The following is a 17,624-nucleotide window of genomic DNA, read 5'->3' on the forward strand; positions in this document are numbered from 1 at the left end:
CATCAATTAAATTCAGTATCTCTTCTGTTACACAAGGATTTCTATTAGCCCTCGTCTTTTAGCCTACTTGATCCTCTGCTGCCTTTACTATTTCATCTCTGAAAGTTACCTATTCCTCTTCTACGGTATTTCTTTCCCCCGTTGTTATCAATCGTTCCCTAATGCTCTCTCTGAAACTCTCTACAACCTCTAAATATTCAAGTTTATCCAGGTCCCATCTCCTTAAATTCCTACCTTTTTGCGGTTTCTTCAGTTTTAATCCACAGTTCTTTACCAATAGATTGTTGTCAGAGGCCACATCTGCCGCTGAAAAAGAATTTAAATCCGGGTTCCTAAATCTCTGTATTACCATTATATAATCTATCTGAAAACATCCGGTGTCTCCAGGCCTCTTCCATGTATACAACCTTCTTTCATGATTCTTGAACCAAGTGTTAGCTATAAGTTATGCTCTGTGCATGTCAGTTCATGACATCCAGTCTTACAAATCTGCTGTCTCTGATGGACACACGTCCAGATCATCCGCTGTCAAAACTCCACTCCCCACATCCACCACTGCTGGCGGCTCACCTCCAACTGCGAAACACTACGCGCTGTTAACAGCCAACTGCCCAACACTACAATAGCGACTATTTCAACGATGCCCACCAGCCACAGACTGCACACAGCACAGCCAGTGATTTTCGTACAGAGTGCTAGGTGACGTTACCAACATAAAAACCTAAACAGCCTACTTACAGCATGTACCAACGAAAACAATAAAAAAGTCAATTGAAGTTCAGTTCTCAACGGCAGTACGTCAGTAATATTGTGTGATCCACACAGTTCCATGTAAAATTCCTACAACATTTCCGCTGAGATATAGAAAGTGATGCAAAAGGAAACAGTCTGTATAGCACGCTGTTATGGTTGGAATAAATCATCATTTCTACGTGTGAAAGGAAACAAAAATTTTTACCTAACACATCTCTACCTGATGGACTGTGCGGCTGGTCCCGGCGGAAGTTCGAGTAATTCCCCGGGCATGGGTGTGTGTGTTTGTCCTGAGGATAATTTAGGTTAATTAGTGTGTAAGCTTAGTGACTGATGACCTTAGCAGTTAGGTCCCATAAGATTTCAGACACATTTGAACACATCTCTACCGACAGTGCCATGGCTATAACTCTCAACGAAATATTTCAGAAACAAAAAGAAAATTTTCGTCTATCTACTACCAACTGCCGGCACAACGGCAGACGCAAGCATTTTATCGTGTTGTCATCACTCAGGCTGCCTCGTAATAGTGACTTATTTAGTTTCAATGTCGAAAAAAATCTGTCACACACATAATTTGATCCACACATGGACATCAATTTTGCAGTCTCATTATGGAGACGTGGAGACTCTTTCCGAGGAAGAATTTCGTAGAACTCCTGGACAGTTTTAACGTACTAGAATGTGCATTTTAATCGGGAATGACGCTGCAGATCGATCAGTTCAACCGGTAAATGAACGGGGGTGCTTTCAACTGAAACACTAACTCTCTGTTCAGCCACTGGGGAAGTGGGACATCGGCTTGTCAAATACTTAACAAAGAAAATCGTCAAACAGCCGTGCAAATTGTCAGGTTAGTTTATTTTCTTTTCGCTACCAGTTTGAGCAAATCAATATGCCACATTCAGGCCCCATATGTACCCCACAGTAATTATTGACATTGTCATACTGAAGCCATTTGTTTCTGGACGTCGTGAATCAAGTGCTTCCTTCGAAGACTGGACAGCATCTCTGAGTTCTTTGTCAGTTACAACAAATGGTCTTGAAAACAGATGTGCCGTTAGCAGTGTCTTGAAAGCGACTTGAAAACAGTTCCTGTATTTCTTCCAGCACCGAAATGAATTGTTCAAAACTCCCATTATATTTAACACCAGACAGATTAAGGAAATAGGCGGTGTTCTTTTTTAGAAGTTACCCCTCCCACAATGTAATTTTCATTTTAAGTGCATCCATCTTTCTCAGTAAAATCAGACATTAACTGCTTCTCATCCTGCAACGTGTTCTTATTGAGGGTGTTCAAGTGTGGAGTCACGTCAACTACAAATACGAAGTCTGCAGTCTATTTCGGGTGTTCAAACTTTGGAGAAGAAGTAGGAGATTAGTCTTTAACGTGCCGTCGACAACAGGGTCATTAGAGACGGAGCACAGGCTCGTGTTAGGGAAGGACATGGAAGGAAATCAGCCGTCGCCTCTCCGAGGAACCATACCGACATTTGCCTTAAGCGATTTAGGGAAACATGGGAAAACCTAAACCAGCATGGCTGGACGCAAGTTTGAACCGTTGTCCTCCCGAATGCGAGTCCAGTGTGTTACCCACTACGCTACCCCGCTCGGTGTTTAGTGTTGGTTCCTGCTTTCATTCTGTCCTTCATAAATTCGACTATAGCAGGTCTTAACTCGAGAAATTGTTCCAGGCATCCCCTCGACTTAGTCAACGTACGTCACAGTAGTACATCACGTCTCTATACTGCGCTTGAGCCGGCCCAAGTGGCCGAGCGGTTCGAGGCGCTACAGTCTGGAACCGCGCGACCGCTACGGTCGCAGGTTCGAATCCTGCCTCGGGCATTGGTGTGTGTGATGTCCTTCGGTTAAGTTTAAGTAGTTCTAAGTTCTAGGGGACTGATGACCTCAGAAGTTAAGTCCCATAGTGCTCAGAGCCATTTGAACCATTTTACGGTGCTTGCAGTTCCATCAAAGACTTTTTAAGCTGACGATGTAATAGCGCGTGTGACTTTAGATGATTTACTATTCGGACCAGCAGTTTCAGAAAGTGCTCCATCTCCGAAAATTTTGCACCAAGTGCTTCTTCATATGCGAAACAATGAAATCCGTACAAATAGTCTGTTGATTGTTGTAGTTTTCTGCGCAGCAATGCATCTCTGGCGCTGCATGGGTGGTAACTGAGACGAACATGTTCCAGTTGATGCCAACGGCTTCAGTTGCCATTTTCGGCAATTGATCCCTCCCCTTGTGCTTTCCAGTGACATAAGTTCTAACGGTTCTTTTGTTACGTGCGTGTTGCTGTCGATTCCGCGAACATAAATCGCGTGATGTGCCGTGTCCGAAATGACATGTCCAAAGCAATCGTGACCGCAATGAACTTGTTGGGATTGTCCGTTAATTGCCTGCAGGCACTCGGTGCCATGACAGCTATGCGACGAGCTATTGTTTGTCACAAAAGAAGAATTCCGGAAAACTTTTGCACCTCCAATGGCGTCACGAATTCCGCTGTCCCAGCAATGCGCTCTTTAATGAATTCGCCGTTGCTGAATGATTAGTTAGATCGGGCAGTTTTGAGCTCTGTTTTGTACTTGCTTTTAACGATAGGCCGCTAGTTTCTTGCCGGTCAAAAGTAAGAAGCAGTAGACTGGGCTCTAAACACATCGGATTTCTAAAAGAAAATACGTTCAAATACATGCAGCATAAACACAATGATTTTCACGTTGGGGTCGGCTTGCTGTGCAGGACTGCCCCGAACCTTTCTAAGTCCGCCAACTTGTTTTCGTGTTCACCGCCAACCAAATCCTTAAATTCCTTGTACATTGTGGTGCAACGTCTTTCTGTGGCACATTTGCGGTGTCATTCGATTATGTGACTGAATAACAGACACTGAGAAATTTGATACTTCCGTTCGAAAATGTGCTACAACTCCTACCCATACACAAATGTTTGTGACAATAAATCGCTAGACTGCCTCTTTTTCAGCGTGTGCTTTTGCACTTCCTTAAAACCACAAGCAAATAGCGAGCAACACACAGAGAGTGCAGATAATGCTGCACCACACGCCGGAAGAAACAGCCCCTCATCCCACCACTACGTGAATTGCTGCGCAGTACCGAGTGCTTCCGAGACGCACCGATCAAAGCCGACACACACTCGGGCCATGACGCAGCCGCACTCTGCGCACGCGTGTAGTTAGGCATGCTGCGGCCGGTCCTAAAATAAAGCAACAGTTCTTAATGTACTCCACAGCGTATACAAGCACAGGAATTACGAGGCATTTCTGAGGCTCTAAGCGTGGCGCCGCCGCTTTCTGCGGGATCCTGCCTTTCAGGTTCAGACCTCAGACGCCGCCAGGACTCCTGATGAGGCAGCACTGGACATCTTTTAAAGAACAACCAGAGGAATAGTTCGGAAGCTACGATCCGGCACATGCGAAGCTCCCTGCAAGCAGCAGTCTCGCAGTAAACGGTGCCTGGATGGGAACCGTTGCCCGAGCCAACAAGTGAGCTTTCCATTTTCCGTTTAGCTGATCTTCGGCGTGAGTACACTATTTAGCCACCAACGATTACATTCCCAGAATGAGATTTTCGCTCTGCAGCGGAGTGTGCGCTGATATGAAACTTCCTGGCAGATTAAAACTGTGTGACGGACCAAGACTCGAACTCGGGACCTTTCGCGGGCAAATGCTCAAGCTTTTCAACAATGGCATTGTTTGACCATAAGAAATTACGCACGAATACATTTAAAACAAATTTTACTCCACAAGACTTGGTGTTAAGGCTGACGGCTTTCGTAATCCGCAAACAACACGTATCACAGAGTAGGGCCATTAGTAATGCATTAGCCCAGTGGGGTGGGACTTCTAGGGGCGAGAGGAGTACGGGGGTCGCGGTGTACCAAAAATATCTTAGTGACAAGCAGTTACGTTTTATTTATTTATTTTTCGAATAAAGAAGATGCTGTTTATCGGGATTGAATTTTGCCCGACGTCGGTGTTACGCCAGACGCGGTCGACGACGATCAAAACGGGGCCATGTTTTCAGCATGGTTTGAAATGATCGGGCGAGTTGGGTAATGTCGGCCATCGTCGGAATCGTCCGTTGACGGCTGCGGTGTGACTGAGTCCGTAACTACCGCGCGCATTGCAGGCTTCGGCTGGTGTACCTCGATGCCTCCTTACAGTCTTTCGGATTTCGCGAGGACGTCTTACTGCAGTATGAAGCGGTTCCTGGTTAGCGACACACATGAAGACACCAGTCGTCCACAACTGGGGGAGGGGAGGGAGATACTCCAAAAGCGAAAACGACAGGGTGAGCCGCGGTGGCCGTGCGGTTCTAGGCGCTTTAGTCCGGAACCGCGTGACTGCTACGGTCGCAGGTTCGAATTCTGCCTCGGGCATGGATGTGTGTGATGTGCTTAGGTTAGTTAGGTTTAAGTAGTTCTAAGTTCTAGGGGACTGATGACCTAAGATGTTAAGTCCCATAGTGTTCAGAGCCATTTGAACCATTTTTTCAAAACGACAGGCTGTGATAAGAACTATTCCCGAAAACTACTGTCAGTGGTGAAAAAACGTTAGCTGTGCGTAATTTCTTTAACCATTTTAGCTGCTGATAGCATGAAGCCTAACAAGCCTTGTATCCAAACATCCTGAATTGACGGGTTCGAAATATTTTTTTGTCATGAAACTAAATGTTTTAACGTCTACCTGGAAGAAGTAACCTAGAAGAACTATATTAAAACTACGAATGTGTCTTCTAAAGCCCTTTTACCCTCTTACGAGATTCGTATAGGACTACTAAATGCAAGAAACCACACACACAGTTGTAGAACCTCTGGTTGTACCAGCAGCGATTGATATAATATCAACAATGCTCGATGGCTCATTTGCTCAACAGTGTGTAGAGGAATTTTAGACATTTCTGATGATATACTAGAACACTTACTCCATAAATTGAGTAACAAACGTTTTGCACTTCAAGTGGACGAAGCGACTGATATTCGTTAAGATGCTCGTTTGATTGGTGATGTTCGTTTCGTTGATGAGTCGAACATTCGAGAGGAACTGCTTTTCCGTGAGCCGATACTGAAAACAGCAACACATCAAAGCCTTTTTGACATGATCAGTACTTTTTTTAATCAAAACTGGATATTAAAGAACAGGTGTATTTGAGTGTGCACAGATGGAGCTCCCGGAGTGTTTGGGATTCAGGGGATTGCGAGCGAAAATTAAAGCCGTAGCTGCTGATACAGCCTCGTCTTACTACGTGATACTTTGGGAGGCTGTGGACGCTAAACAACTTAGCCCACTCCATGAAGCGTTGTAAACAGTTATAGAAACAGTTGATGTTGCAAAGGCAAAATCTATAAGTTGAAGGCCTTTGAAACTGCTATGTGAGGAGCCGGCCGAGGTGGCCGAGCGGTTGTAGGCGCTAGAGTCTGGTACCGCGCGACCGCTACGGCCGCAGATTCGAATCCTTCCTCGGGCATGGATGTGTGTGGTGTCCTTAGGTTAGTTAGGTTTAAGTAGTTCTAAGTTCTAGGGGACTGATGACCTCAGAAGTTAAGCCCCATAATGCTCAGAGCCATTTGAACCATTTTTTTGCTATGTGAGGAGATGGGAGCGGAACACACTCAGCTGCCCTTTTTTAGTAATACTCAATGGATTGCAAGGAATAAAGTACTAAAAGGAAAGTTTCAGCTGAGGAATGAGGGATTCTGTTTCTTGGAGGTGAAAAGTCACTCTCTGGCATACTGGGTTACCGGACTGTCATTTTTGAGGAACTAATTATTCTTAACGCTTCATTTTAAGGTATTCAGGCAACTGTACTATCTTGGACTGAAAAAATTAAGGCGTTTATCAAGAAATTGGAACTGTGACAAAACTGAGTGGAAAGTGGCATGCTAGATGTTCCCCATTCCAGTGTGACTGTTAGAGGAAACAGATAATCCCACACTTACAACAGAAATTAAAAGACGGCCTTCTTCATGTAGCTACACTGTAAGATCACCTCGACATGTACCTCAGCGACGATTTTGATAAATCTGATCGGATTAAAAATCCATTGAAAAATGCACCTGGCTCATCTGTCTAAATATAAGGGAGCAACAACTTCTTGTTACCACTAGTGATGCTTCGCTGAAGAGTAAATGTAAGGAAGTGTCTTTGTTGGGGTTTTGAGTATATATTACCAAGGAATTCACAGGTTCGTTTTGCAGTAACGTACTTGTGCAGGACTGGCTTTTCAATTATGGCAGCTATGAAATCTAATTATCGTTCAGAGCTAAATGAGTGGCTGTTTCTGCTATTACACCACGTCTTCAGAAATTTTCTTCTCAAAAGCAAGCTCGTGCGTCACACTGTGCACTGTAACTTAAATTTTTAATGCTCTTATAATCCTTGTTTGCGCAATGGTAAATATTGTTCATTTCATAATTTTTGAATAAATGAAAATGTGATCAAAGTAAACAGTTTGCTCTGTACTTTTTTTATAACAGTTCAACTAGTTTTTTTTCTGTTGCGTAAAATCCTTCTAACTAGCATTTCGTTACGAGAGAGAATAAGGTACTGAAAATACATAACAGTGACTAGTTTCATTAATAAAATAGGCTGGTGGGTGGGGAGTCTGATAGTGTTTTTCCTCGCAGGGGGGGGGGGCGGGGGGCTGGAGGTAGAGGAAAGATGTTTGAGAACCACTGCATTGGCCGACTGTCTGTGATTACGACGTAGCATTTTCTTGAACGAACGGTTGCTGAGGAGCTTTTGATTATTTTGACTACGGTCTTTTGTACAGTGACTGTCTCGGAAGCTAACAGACACTTTCGCCGGCACACGACTGGACGCTGTACATAGTTTACCTGGTCCTTAGGGACCGTTACATACACTGTGATTAGTGAGCGTTTCCTTGTGGCGAGGCGCTGCAGGCGGCTGTCGGAGATCCAGGGGTAATTCAGTTACAACTCCAATAGCCATCCGACAGAATCCACGACACAAGCAGACACACTAAGCAATAAAAACCCGGCAGAGACAAGTGTGGCGCCGAAGACAGCAGCTACGTAAGTGCAGACAGAAGCTGCGGCCCTAACAGGCAGCCCCGTGTAGAGCCGGTAGCCGGGCTTCAGTGTCGACATCGTCTCCTTTCGTTCTGGCGCGTTCGTCTCCTTTCGTTCTGGCGCGTTCTCCGAGTTTTTAAGTGTTACGTGTTTTTTTTATTAATATTGGAGAGTGTTTCCAAGATTTGTGTCTGACAGACGAAATCACGATTCTGTAAGTCCCTCTTTATACAAATGGTTGCGGGACCTCGGCTGTTCGGTGTCAAATGTCAAACCAGAACACCTTCAGCAGTGAGCAACAAGGTCTAGCCGTACATTACCCCATCTTCAGGCCTCCTGATTGACGTTTGGGAAGAAACCCACATCCGGTCCACTCAAAATAGAGGCCAGCATTCAGTTAAGAAGAAATCTACGGATACCAGTTATTGTATGTTGTTTTGGCTGGAGCACGTCTGTCGGGAACGTGAACAGTCAGCGCTGAAACTGGTTGCTCAAATAAACTGGAAATTTATATGGCTGAAGGAGTTTTGCTTCGACATTTTAAATCACGACAATGTATCACATTCCCTCGCTTTATGAGACTCTGCGATGAGCTCTCAGAATATGATCATTAGTGCTATAGTTCTTGAGATTAGGAGCTATTCACCTTCACCTGTTCAAACACAAGTCAAATCTCGGCACGAAAATATCTTCTGTCAGCGTTCGTTAATGTTGTCGGTGACTAAGATTTGTAGAACGAGAATGATATTTGCTAAATGCCTGCCACTTCGAGCAAAATGAAAATGGATGTCACTAACGATCCTAGCGCTGTTACACATCCATCAGAGAATGAAAGAGCGAATGCCTCAGTTTATTTAGTCCGCACTGATTTGAGTTTGTGCAAACCTTTTCAGTCTGTTTCCTCTCCCATCACGCAGGTCTGAGCAACGACGATATCGCGGCACAAGCAATTCTGTTCTTCTTCGGTGGTTTCGAAACGGTGTCGACGGTGATGACTTTCTGCAGCTACCTGCTGGCGACGAACGAAGACGTCCAGACGAGGCTGCAGCAAGAGGTGGACGAAGTCATGAAGAAGAGCGGCGGGCGGCCCGACTATGAGCAGGTCATGGGCTGCCAGTACCTCGATATGGTCATCTCCGGTAAGTTCGGGCTTTTTCGTTGTTCTTTTTTTTTTAATCGGAAACGAAAACAAACTTAAATCGTTACACACACGTCTAGATTTCAACTGACGGGTGAACTATCACCAGTGTGCCATAAAAAGAATAATACAAGAATCAGGTACAAAAGCAGCACATTGATCAAACACCCTGCCACAGTTATACACAATTATAATTCCACTATTACAATTACAGAATTACATACCGCTATAAATAGTCATGTAGACAAAACGTAATTATAACAACCCATATTCCAATCTAACTCAGGGATATACAAGTATTACTCCAAATGAGGCTGTTGTTTACACATCCATACTGCTAACTTCAGTTTACGTCATACCTAGTATCAACCACCATATATTTATTGCCCATACACAAAAGGATGCCTTAGGCTAAGAAAAAATTTTTATATATATATAAAACAGGGAATTCTGCTACTAAATAAAATAAAATACAGTTTTGTCTGGAGGCATAGAAATTCAAAAAACAGAAATCATAGTCTCCACTGTATATGTATCCAGACATTGTTTTAAAAAATTTTGAAACACACGTAATAATGTTTTTTTTCAGTTGTGGGCAGCCAGACAAAATTGTATTTTATTATAATTAGTGCCTCAATTCCCTGTATTTTTGTGCAATTTTTTTAGCGTAACCCATTCTTTTACATATGGGCAATAAACAGACAGCGTTGGCAATACAGTATCATGTCAACCGAGGATATCTGTGTGGATTTGTAACAGGAGCTTCTGTTGGGATAATGCTTGTACACACCTGAGTTAGATTGGAATATTTAAGTTACATGACTCCCAATAACAGCAGGTAATTGTGTACAAGTAAGACATGGCGTTCGATCAGTGTGCTGTTTCTATGTCTGATTCTTGTGTTGTTTGTTTTTATAGCACTGTTGATAAATGCACTGTCATTTGAAATCTAGATCTGCAGTGCAGTGAAAAAGACAGACGACATGACGCCCGATGCTGACCTTCCAGTTGTGGGCCACATCACGGTCGTGGTTCACAGTCATACCCTAGGAACCGTACATTACACTGTAATTCAGTTTGAAACAATTACGAGGAGGCTATCGAGTACCGTCTCAGTTACAGATTTATTTAGTACGGCCGTTTCCTCACTTTCTAACATTGGTGTAAGCCACTTGATAACATTTATACTTCGAATAAGTTTTGTTGTACTGGAAACTGACAGACATTCATTAACAAACTACTTGAAATGGAATATGAACATGTCTTAATGGAATATGAACACGTCTTAACACGTCTTATGTTGGGGATTGACAGAGGATCGTAAATGCAATAAGTGAAGTACCATGTGGAAGATGAAGACACTGACCCATAGCAGCCGAACAGTGCGAAAGCTTAATTTTATGTCCTCATACGATGGAAACGATGACATCACATTGTCTGTCCTATTATACCTTGTCATTAATGGACGAAGGTGTATCGGTATCAAGATTACGAATGTCGCAGGTTTAGGAGCACCTCCGCAATCAGCGGTGACTGCTGACCACGGAAGTTGGCTAGTTGGAAAACTATGAAAATAGCCGTACAACCGACCACAGAACAAGCGGAAGTTAGTTTCTGTACTATTTTGCCTTGGATTATTCGAGGTATTTTCGGAAAGTGGAGATTATTGTCATTGACAGTGTCAGGAAGAAAGCGGGGTGTATCGGCGGTTATGCGGAAGAATCTATTTTTCACCACTTGTAGAATACCAGTAATTTTCTTCATTTATTCTACGACCGAATTTAAGGCTTAGGGCTCCATCTTCAGGTGCCACTAAATAATTGTGGGAACGTAAATGTATGGCGGTCGGCCCAGTAAGTCAGGTGAATCACACCCACGTCAAACGCGTGGGGGCGTAGGACCAGCAGCCAGAGCGCCCACACGGACAGCGCGACATGCGAGTGATCACACTCCGTTCGTCATAAGGGTGAACCTGATGTAAACAAACGCAAACGCGATGACAGGTCAGCAGCCACAGCTCTCTATGCTGGTGTTGTTCCGCTCTTGGGAATTACTATGTCACTGTAAATGAAACTTTAAGACATTCTGATGTGTTAACAGCCATCAACATTTTTCTTAATCATACTTTAACCACATAATTTTTACTTCAAAAATCGTGTACAGTCACAGTCTCTGTAGGCGCTACTTGTGCTCGGATTGTCTCACTGTCTATATGTACCGCGAAAATGGATGACACTGCTTCCTGTTTCGTACTGAAACACGCGCGTTGAACACTGTTAATGGCTACAAACATGTTCCTCTGAATGTTTTTCACAACTTACATAGGAAAATGAGGTTTGAAGTTTATTGAGTAACATGATATACTGAATATTTATTTGTAATAGTGATGTAATAGGTAGCGTCGTTGCTTGTTAGTTAAGTGGGCTGGCGGGCATTGGTTCGAAACCCGTTATGATCAACAATTATTTTTGTTCCGTTTCAATATCTAAATCATTTAAATATAAAATTTATCAATACATGGTAATTAACTCATACTTAACCATCATATTTGAAGAAAAAGGCATGTCTTCTGATTTCTAATTACATATCATACGCAGAATTCTGGTTTTCATTGCAAATACACATTCTTAATTATCGATATATTATAAAAGATTGTTACAGATTTTGAAGTTAAGAAAACATTACACAATTAAATTTTTTGGGGAAAAATGAAAAATCAGATGCTCTTTGTTTGAATATGACCACTGTTTTATAGGACAGATGTGGTCTCACACGACCCTGAGTGATAAGCGTCATAGAATTACCGAAAACCATATTCACAGAGTCGAGCACACTCTATAAATGCTGCATTTTTACAGTTATCACCGTACCACGGCTATCTGAACCCAGTAGAAATGATGCGGAGCCAAGTTAAGGGAGTTGTCGCGACAAATAACAAGACATTTAAGCTGCCAAACTTACTGGAACTAATGGAGGAAGCTTTGTGATACGTCACTGCCGAACGATGGCAAATGCAGGACAGCACGCCGTGAAAGTGGAGGAGGAGCAAATGTTTGGTGGCTTGGAATTCTGTTGTTGATCGCCTCGTTATCGGCGTAGCAGTACTGAAATGTAATCGCTTTCCTCAGAGTCCGATATGGAGTAAGTTCAGAGATGACCAGACGGCTATGATATCCTGGTGGCTTCAATATTTAATTGCATGGTAAAATTGCAGCTGTGCGCCTTTATGCCGCACATAGTTCAAGCAGAAAAAGTCAGGAATTTGCATTTCTCTTGTTTAAAGTTACAGTACTTTGCTAGCTAAGATTGAGAGCACGTTTTCCTTCAGATTGCCTAAGAAGCCTAACAGCTGAGTTGTACCATTATTTCCCTCTGTTCGAAAACTAAATGACACTTACGTCTCTACTACAAATGTTCACATCATTGGGGGTTAGTTGGACCAGGTGGCTGGCCAGCGGTTTCCGAGTCAAATGTGCCGCTAAAGTTGTTGTCCTCTATCATTGCTGAGTCGATGTTCACGTAACGCACAGCATAAAACGTATCCTCATTATTGTACTTGACTGTACTCGAGACCCAATGGTTTCTGCTCCACGTGAAACGAAATCCGATTATGAATTTAGTGTTGTGGAGTCAGTGTGTCGAACCCGAGACTCCAGATGGCAGAGCTGAAGCCGGGACCCAACACACCATATTTTGTCGGCAGGCCGAGTAAGTTCAAGAGCATGAAGGGGCAGTGCAGAATGACACAGTGGTATTTGGTAACGTTCGTTTATTCAGATAATTTACAGTACTGGATGGGTGAAGCGTAGAGCCGGCATGCCACCCGCAGGCTGTGCCGCGAGTCCAGCCTGCTCAGCAGACTGCTGGTACGCCGACGCCACTGCTCCTGTGAACAAGCCTGCCCCGCTGTAACTCGGCCGCGCTCTCCCGGTCGCCGCCCGCCGATGCGTTGAGACTTGCGCCGTACTGTTGCCGGCGATTCCAGAGACTGCTGCAGTGCCTGGTCCTTGCCATCCTCTCCCCCATTTGGCCTGCTCTGTCCACGCCTCGCCCGGACCCCAGTGCGCCAGGTGAGAAGTGAACGTGGCCTGTAGAGTGGAGTGGAACCGAGCCTCTCCTGGACCGGCTGCAGACTGCCCTCTTTCAGGTGGACAGTGCAATCACCAAGTTCCAGGCTGCCGTTCTGTCACGCCACGGTGTTGTGTCCCCGGATGTGGAATACAGCCAGAACAAGTACACAGAAAACAGAATACAAGTTTATGCAGAATACTTATAACATTGCTGCTAGACTGGACCCCCGACGCTTGGCTAACATAGCACACTCTGTCCAAAGCTAAAATTCTCTATCTATTTATATCAGTTTTCCCCTCGTTTCTGATGTAGTGTCAGGCAGACACAGAAAATATGGCAGGGATAAATTCCCACACGTCCGCTACTTGCAAGTCGCCACTCTTGGCTCTCGCCTCATACCTCTCAATACCTCATAGCACTGCTGCAGTATTCTATTTCATTGTTGCTCCACTCAAAACAAATTGTACATGCAACTCTGCCGTCGAAGCTCTGCTCCTGTGAGTTCCATATTTACCTTGCCGGCCCCGCTGGCTTTTGACTGTTACCACACTCTGCTAGCGGCCCCAGATTTCATCGCCCAACTGCGCCTTCATTGAATTCTGTCACTAGTTCCCTTTCCTTCGAGTAGGACTAATACTAGCACGGCACAGCTCCCTCCTTTCTATAAGATTCATACTGAATCGAGAAATAACAGATGTGGACTGTGGCTTGTTCACACAGACTAAAACTAATGAGAACATCAAAACACTAACTCTACACCTGTACATTGTTTACACTGGTTACCCATGCCGTAGGCAACTGATGTGTTAGCACCTCCTCCACTAGTGCACGTTTCCACATTCTCCACAAAGCTATACTCAAGAAAAATAGAAAAACGGCTCACCCTGTGCTTGAAATGCTCACTGTCATTATTCTGTCGCTCCAATACTGTTGTAACGTTCGAACGTGCTACAATACATTATTCACCGTGATAGATCCTTCCTGTGCATTAATAAAGGAATGTTACGTTTCCAAAAACTATGGGTTTAACGTGAAGTTTAAATATGTCAGATTCTTCACTGGTAATATCTCTAGAACCCCTTCCAGATAAAATAACTTCCCATGTGACAAAGTTAAAGCTGTTTCACCCATATGTGATGCTGGATCATGGAAATCCTCCCCCACAATCTCACAAACCGTACCATTTATAATTATTCCACTTTCCCACAGTTGCAACCTCCTTATTTTATCCGCTCCCTGATTGGTATAACAAGTGACCATCACCCATATCGACGTAAATACCGAATATAACCAATGCCTCCCTACCTTCTGGAAGTAGGAGTGTGTCCAATTAAAACCTTTTTCTCATAACTTGAGACATTCGTAATCCCCAGGAACAATACAACTTCGAATGTACTACTATCCGTAAAAACTGGTCGATTAGGGCAAATCATCACACGTCCGTGTGTACAATACTCCAACTCTGACAACGGTGGTACTCCGTGAGTTTCTCTGTTCGCCGAAATAAAAAGTACATCTCGCGTCCTAAACTGCACCCATTTACCGATCTCCTTCCATTTCACTGGGTATGGATGGATAGTGTAACACTCATAACGACAGTCAGCTCCGGCTATTGGAAAACTGACATCGATGTCAACTCGCGCCCCGTCCGTCCTCACCTGTACCAACAACACAAGGAAGAACATTGGTGTGGTGGCCCGTGCTACCTGCACGACATATTCTATATCCCGGCCCGTGCTACCTGCACAACATATTCTATATCCGGTGGAAATTGCCTCTTCGCTAATTGTAATCCTCTAAAAAGATCGTTTGGCAAGTTTAACACTGGACTAAGATGCCCATTTACCACATGATATACTGCTTCCTGTAACATTGTAACTTCTGTACGTGCTTCACTTAATCGGTCTCTTAATTCCCTGAGCAACCTGGCAATAGCCAACATACCATCCAATATGTTTAATCTTTTCTGCACCATCCCCAAATCGCTACTTATAACTTCCCATGTCTCTCCCACATATCAAGTCAACTCCTATGAGCTTGGTGTTGTTCAAGACCCTTGTTTCTAGGCTTGACAAGCGTCTTTCAATATCTTTCCCCTGCATTTATCCATCCCCTCTTGCGCCTAGTTACTATCTGTGGCACACTCTCCACTAAACCAGACAATCGGTCCCTAAGTTTACTATAAGTCAACTGTAATTCTTGATATTCCCCCAGGACTTCTTTTAGTATGTGATTCCTTTCCCCCCTCAGTATACATTTCCGAGAACGATTCCTGTAATTTTCGTACTTCATTCCTGCGACCACTTATGACTTGTTACTGATATATCTGGCTGCCATGAATACAGTACCCCTGTCTGCAAGGACTCGATCATTATCTGTTGATGTCCAGCTCCACCACAGATCAGCATCCCCATGGCTATCATACAACACATCCACATATGTTCTGACTCTGCGAAGAAAAAGAGCAAAACATGCCTGTACTACCCCTTTTCCAATCCTCAAAAATTCCCGATAGTTCACTCTGCCCCTAAAAAGTAGTCTCCCCCATACAATGACAAAAAAACTAAAACAACAAACAAGAAAACCGCAATTATTACAGGACACACCAAAATGCGAGAAAAAGAGAAAAAAACGCGCGCACACGCGCACACACACACACACACACACACACACACACACACACACACACACAAGAAAAATGCAAATTATCACTTGATACAAAAACGAAATGTAAACATGCCATACAATATTACACATTATGTGTCCACTGTTGTGCTTCCGCCGAGACCTTCTTCCTCCGCTTGCTTTGCCTAGTCTCGGCAGTCGGGTCACTTCCTTGCAATTGAGGTAATCTGTCCAACATTCCTTTAAAAGGCTTTACTCTATTACGAGGATAATGGATGTTTTTGTTGGCAGCTGCACTTTAACATTCACAAGCAAAGTCATCTCCACAACCTGGTATGCCCCGTGGTACTTCGTCAAGAATTTTTTCGTCTTTCCCTTATAGATTCGTGATTAATACCCATTGACCTACCCTGTAATGTGGTAGAGGTCCCAACCGCCTATTCGGTTCTTCCTGCCTCTCTAACGCTTTCGTATCGTCCTTCTGTACCCTCTTCCAGACATCCCGTATTGTCCGTGCAAATTCCCTCACTGCATCCCATTTAGCTCCCAATTTCGGACATAGAACGTCAAATGGCGATGGCATCTTTCTTCCTTGGACCACCTCGAACGGTGACATTCCGACCCCTGAATGTATTTTAGTGTTATAACTCGATACCACATACACAAGATAAACGTCCCAGTTATCATGGTTTCCATTCACATAATAACTTATCATTTTCGAAATTGTCCTATGTACTCGCTCCGTTCTCACATTCGCCTGCAGATGAAATGGACTGGTCCGTAATTTCTTAATTCTCAATAAACGACACAACTGTGACATTAATTCGGACATGAAGTTCGTTCCCAGATCCATAATTGTGGTATCAGGCACCCCAGACTTCAATAACCAGTTATTGACTAAAGCTTGTGCTACCGTACTTGCCTGTTGGTCTGGTATTGCGAACATGGCTAGAAATCGCGAAAAGTGATCAACTATAGTTAAAACGTAACGATTGCCTGCTGGTGTTTTGTTGAACGGCCCACAAATATTTAGCCCGATAAACTTGAATGGTTTGGAAGCCTCTGGTAACTATTGCAATGGAATTCCTGTGCGCAATACATCCGCTCGCTGTGCATATGTCACACAATTTGCTACATAATGTTCCACATCTCTTCTTCAAGTGCGCCACCAAAATTGTTCTGCTACTCGTCTTTCTGTTACTCAACGACCACCATACCACGAAAGCACATGATCATGGGCCTGCTTTAAGAATTCCTCTCTCAAACTCTTTGGTACCACTACTCCTAGTCTGCACCGGGTAACTCTACACAACAAATTTCCCTCCTCAATGAGATGTGGTTGAATTCTAAAACTCTGGCATTCCATATCCTCTGCTCGTGCCCTTTGCGACAATCTTACCCGTTACTTCTACTGTGTGTAGTTTGCTACTTAATGCATCTGCATTCCCATGTTTCTTCCTTGGCTTATGAATTACTTCAAAGTCAAATTCACTTAATTTTAGAGCCCACCATGTTAACCGACTAGAAGGAGACCTTGAGTCCCAGTAACCATCTCAACGCTGCATGATCTGTCACGACCTTAAAGTTCCTACCATGAAGGTAACAACGAAAATACGTTACTCCATATATCACAGCCAACATCTCCTTTTCCATCATGGAATAATTCCGCTCTGCCATATTTAACTGTCTAGAATCATACGCCACCAGCTGCTCCTGTCCATTCACCATTTGTCCCAAAACACATCCTACTGCGCCATTTGAAGCGTCACATGATAAGATGAAGTCTTCTTCAAAATTCGGAAACACCAATACCGGACCAGAAACTAATCTCATCTTTAATTTATTGAAAGCTTCCTGACATACCTCCATCCACTGAAATTAACCCCTTTCTTTAAAGGCTTTGTTAATGGCTTGGCTATTTTAGCAAAATCTTTTACAAATTTACGATAATGTGAACATATCCCAATTTCGATTGTAATTGCTT

The 17,624-nt window shown here is 43.7% G+C and overlaps 1 protein-coding gene across 1 annotated transcript in view; it reads left to right on the forward strand.

Annotated features, from left to right (window-relative positions):
* Window positions 1-17,624, forward strand: part of LOC124594886 (cytochrome P450 9e2-like) — a 77,333-nt gene that overhangs the window by 43,519 nt on the left and 16,190 nt on the right. The window contains exon 6 of the mRNA XM_047133358.1: window positions 8,724-8,945. Coding sequence (XP_046989314.1) covers window positions 8,724-8,945 — 222 coding nt within the window. The remainder of the gene's footprint in view (window positions 1-8,723; window positions 8,946-17,624) is intronic.

This window comes from Schistocerca americana, chromosome 2 (genome assembly GCF_021461395.2).
Source record: "Schistocerca americana isolate TAMUIC-IGC-003095 chromosome 2, iqSchAmer2.1, whole genome shotgun sequence".
NCBI classification, from domain to species: Eukaryota; Metazoa; Arthropoda; class Insecta; order Orthoptera; family Acrididae; genus Schistocerca; species Schistocerca americana.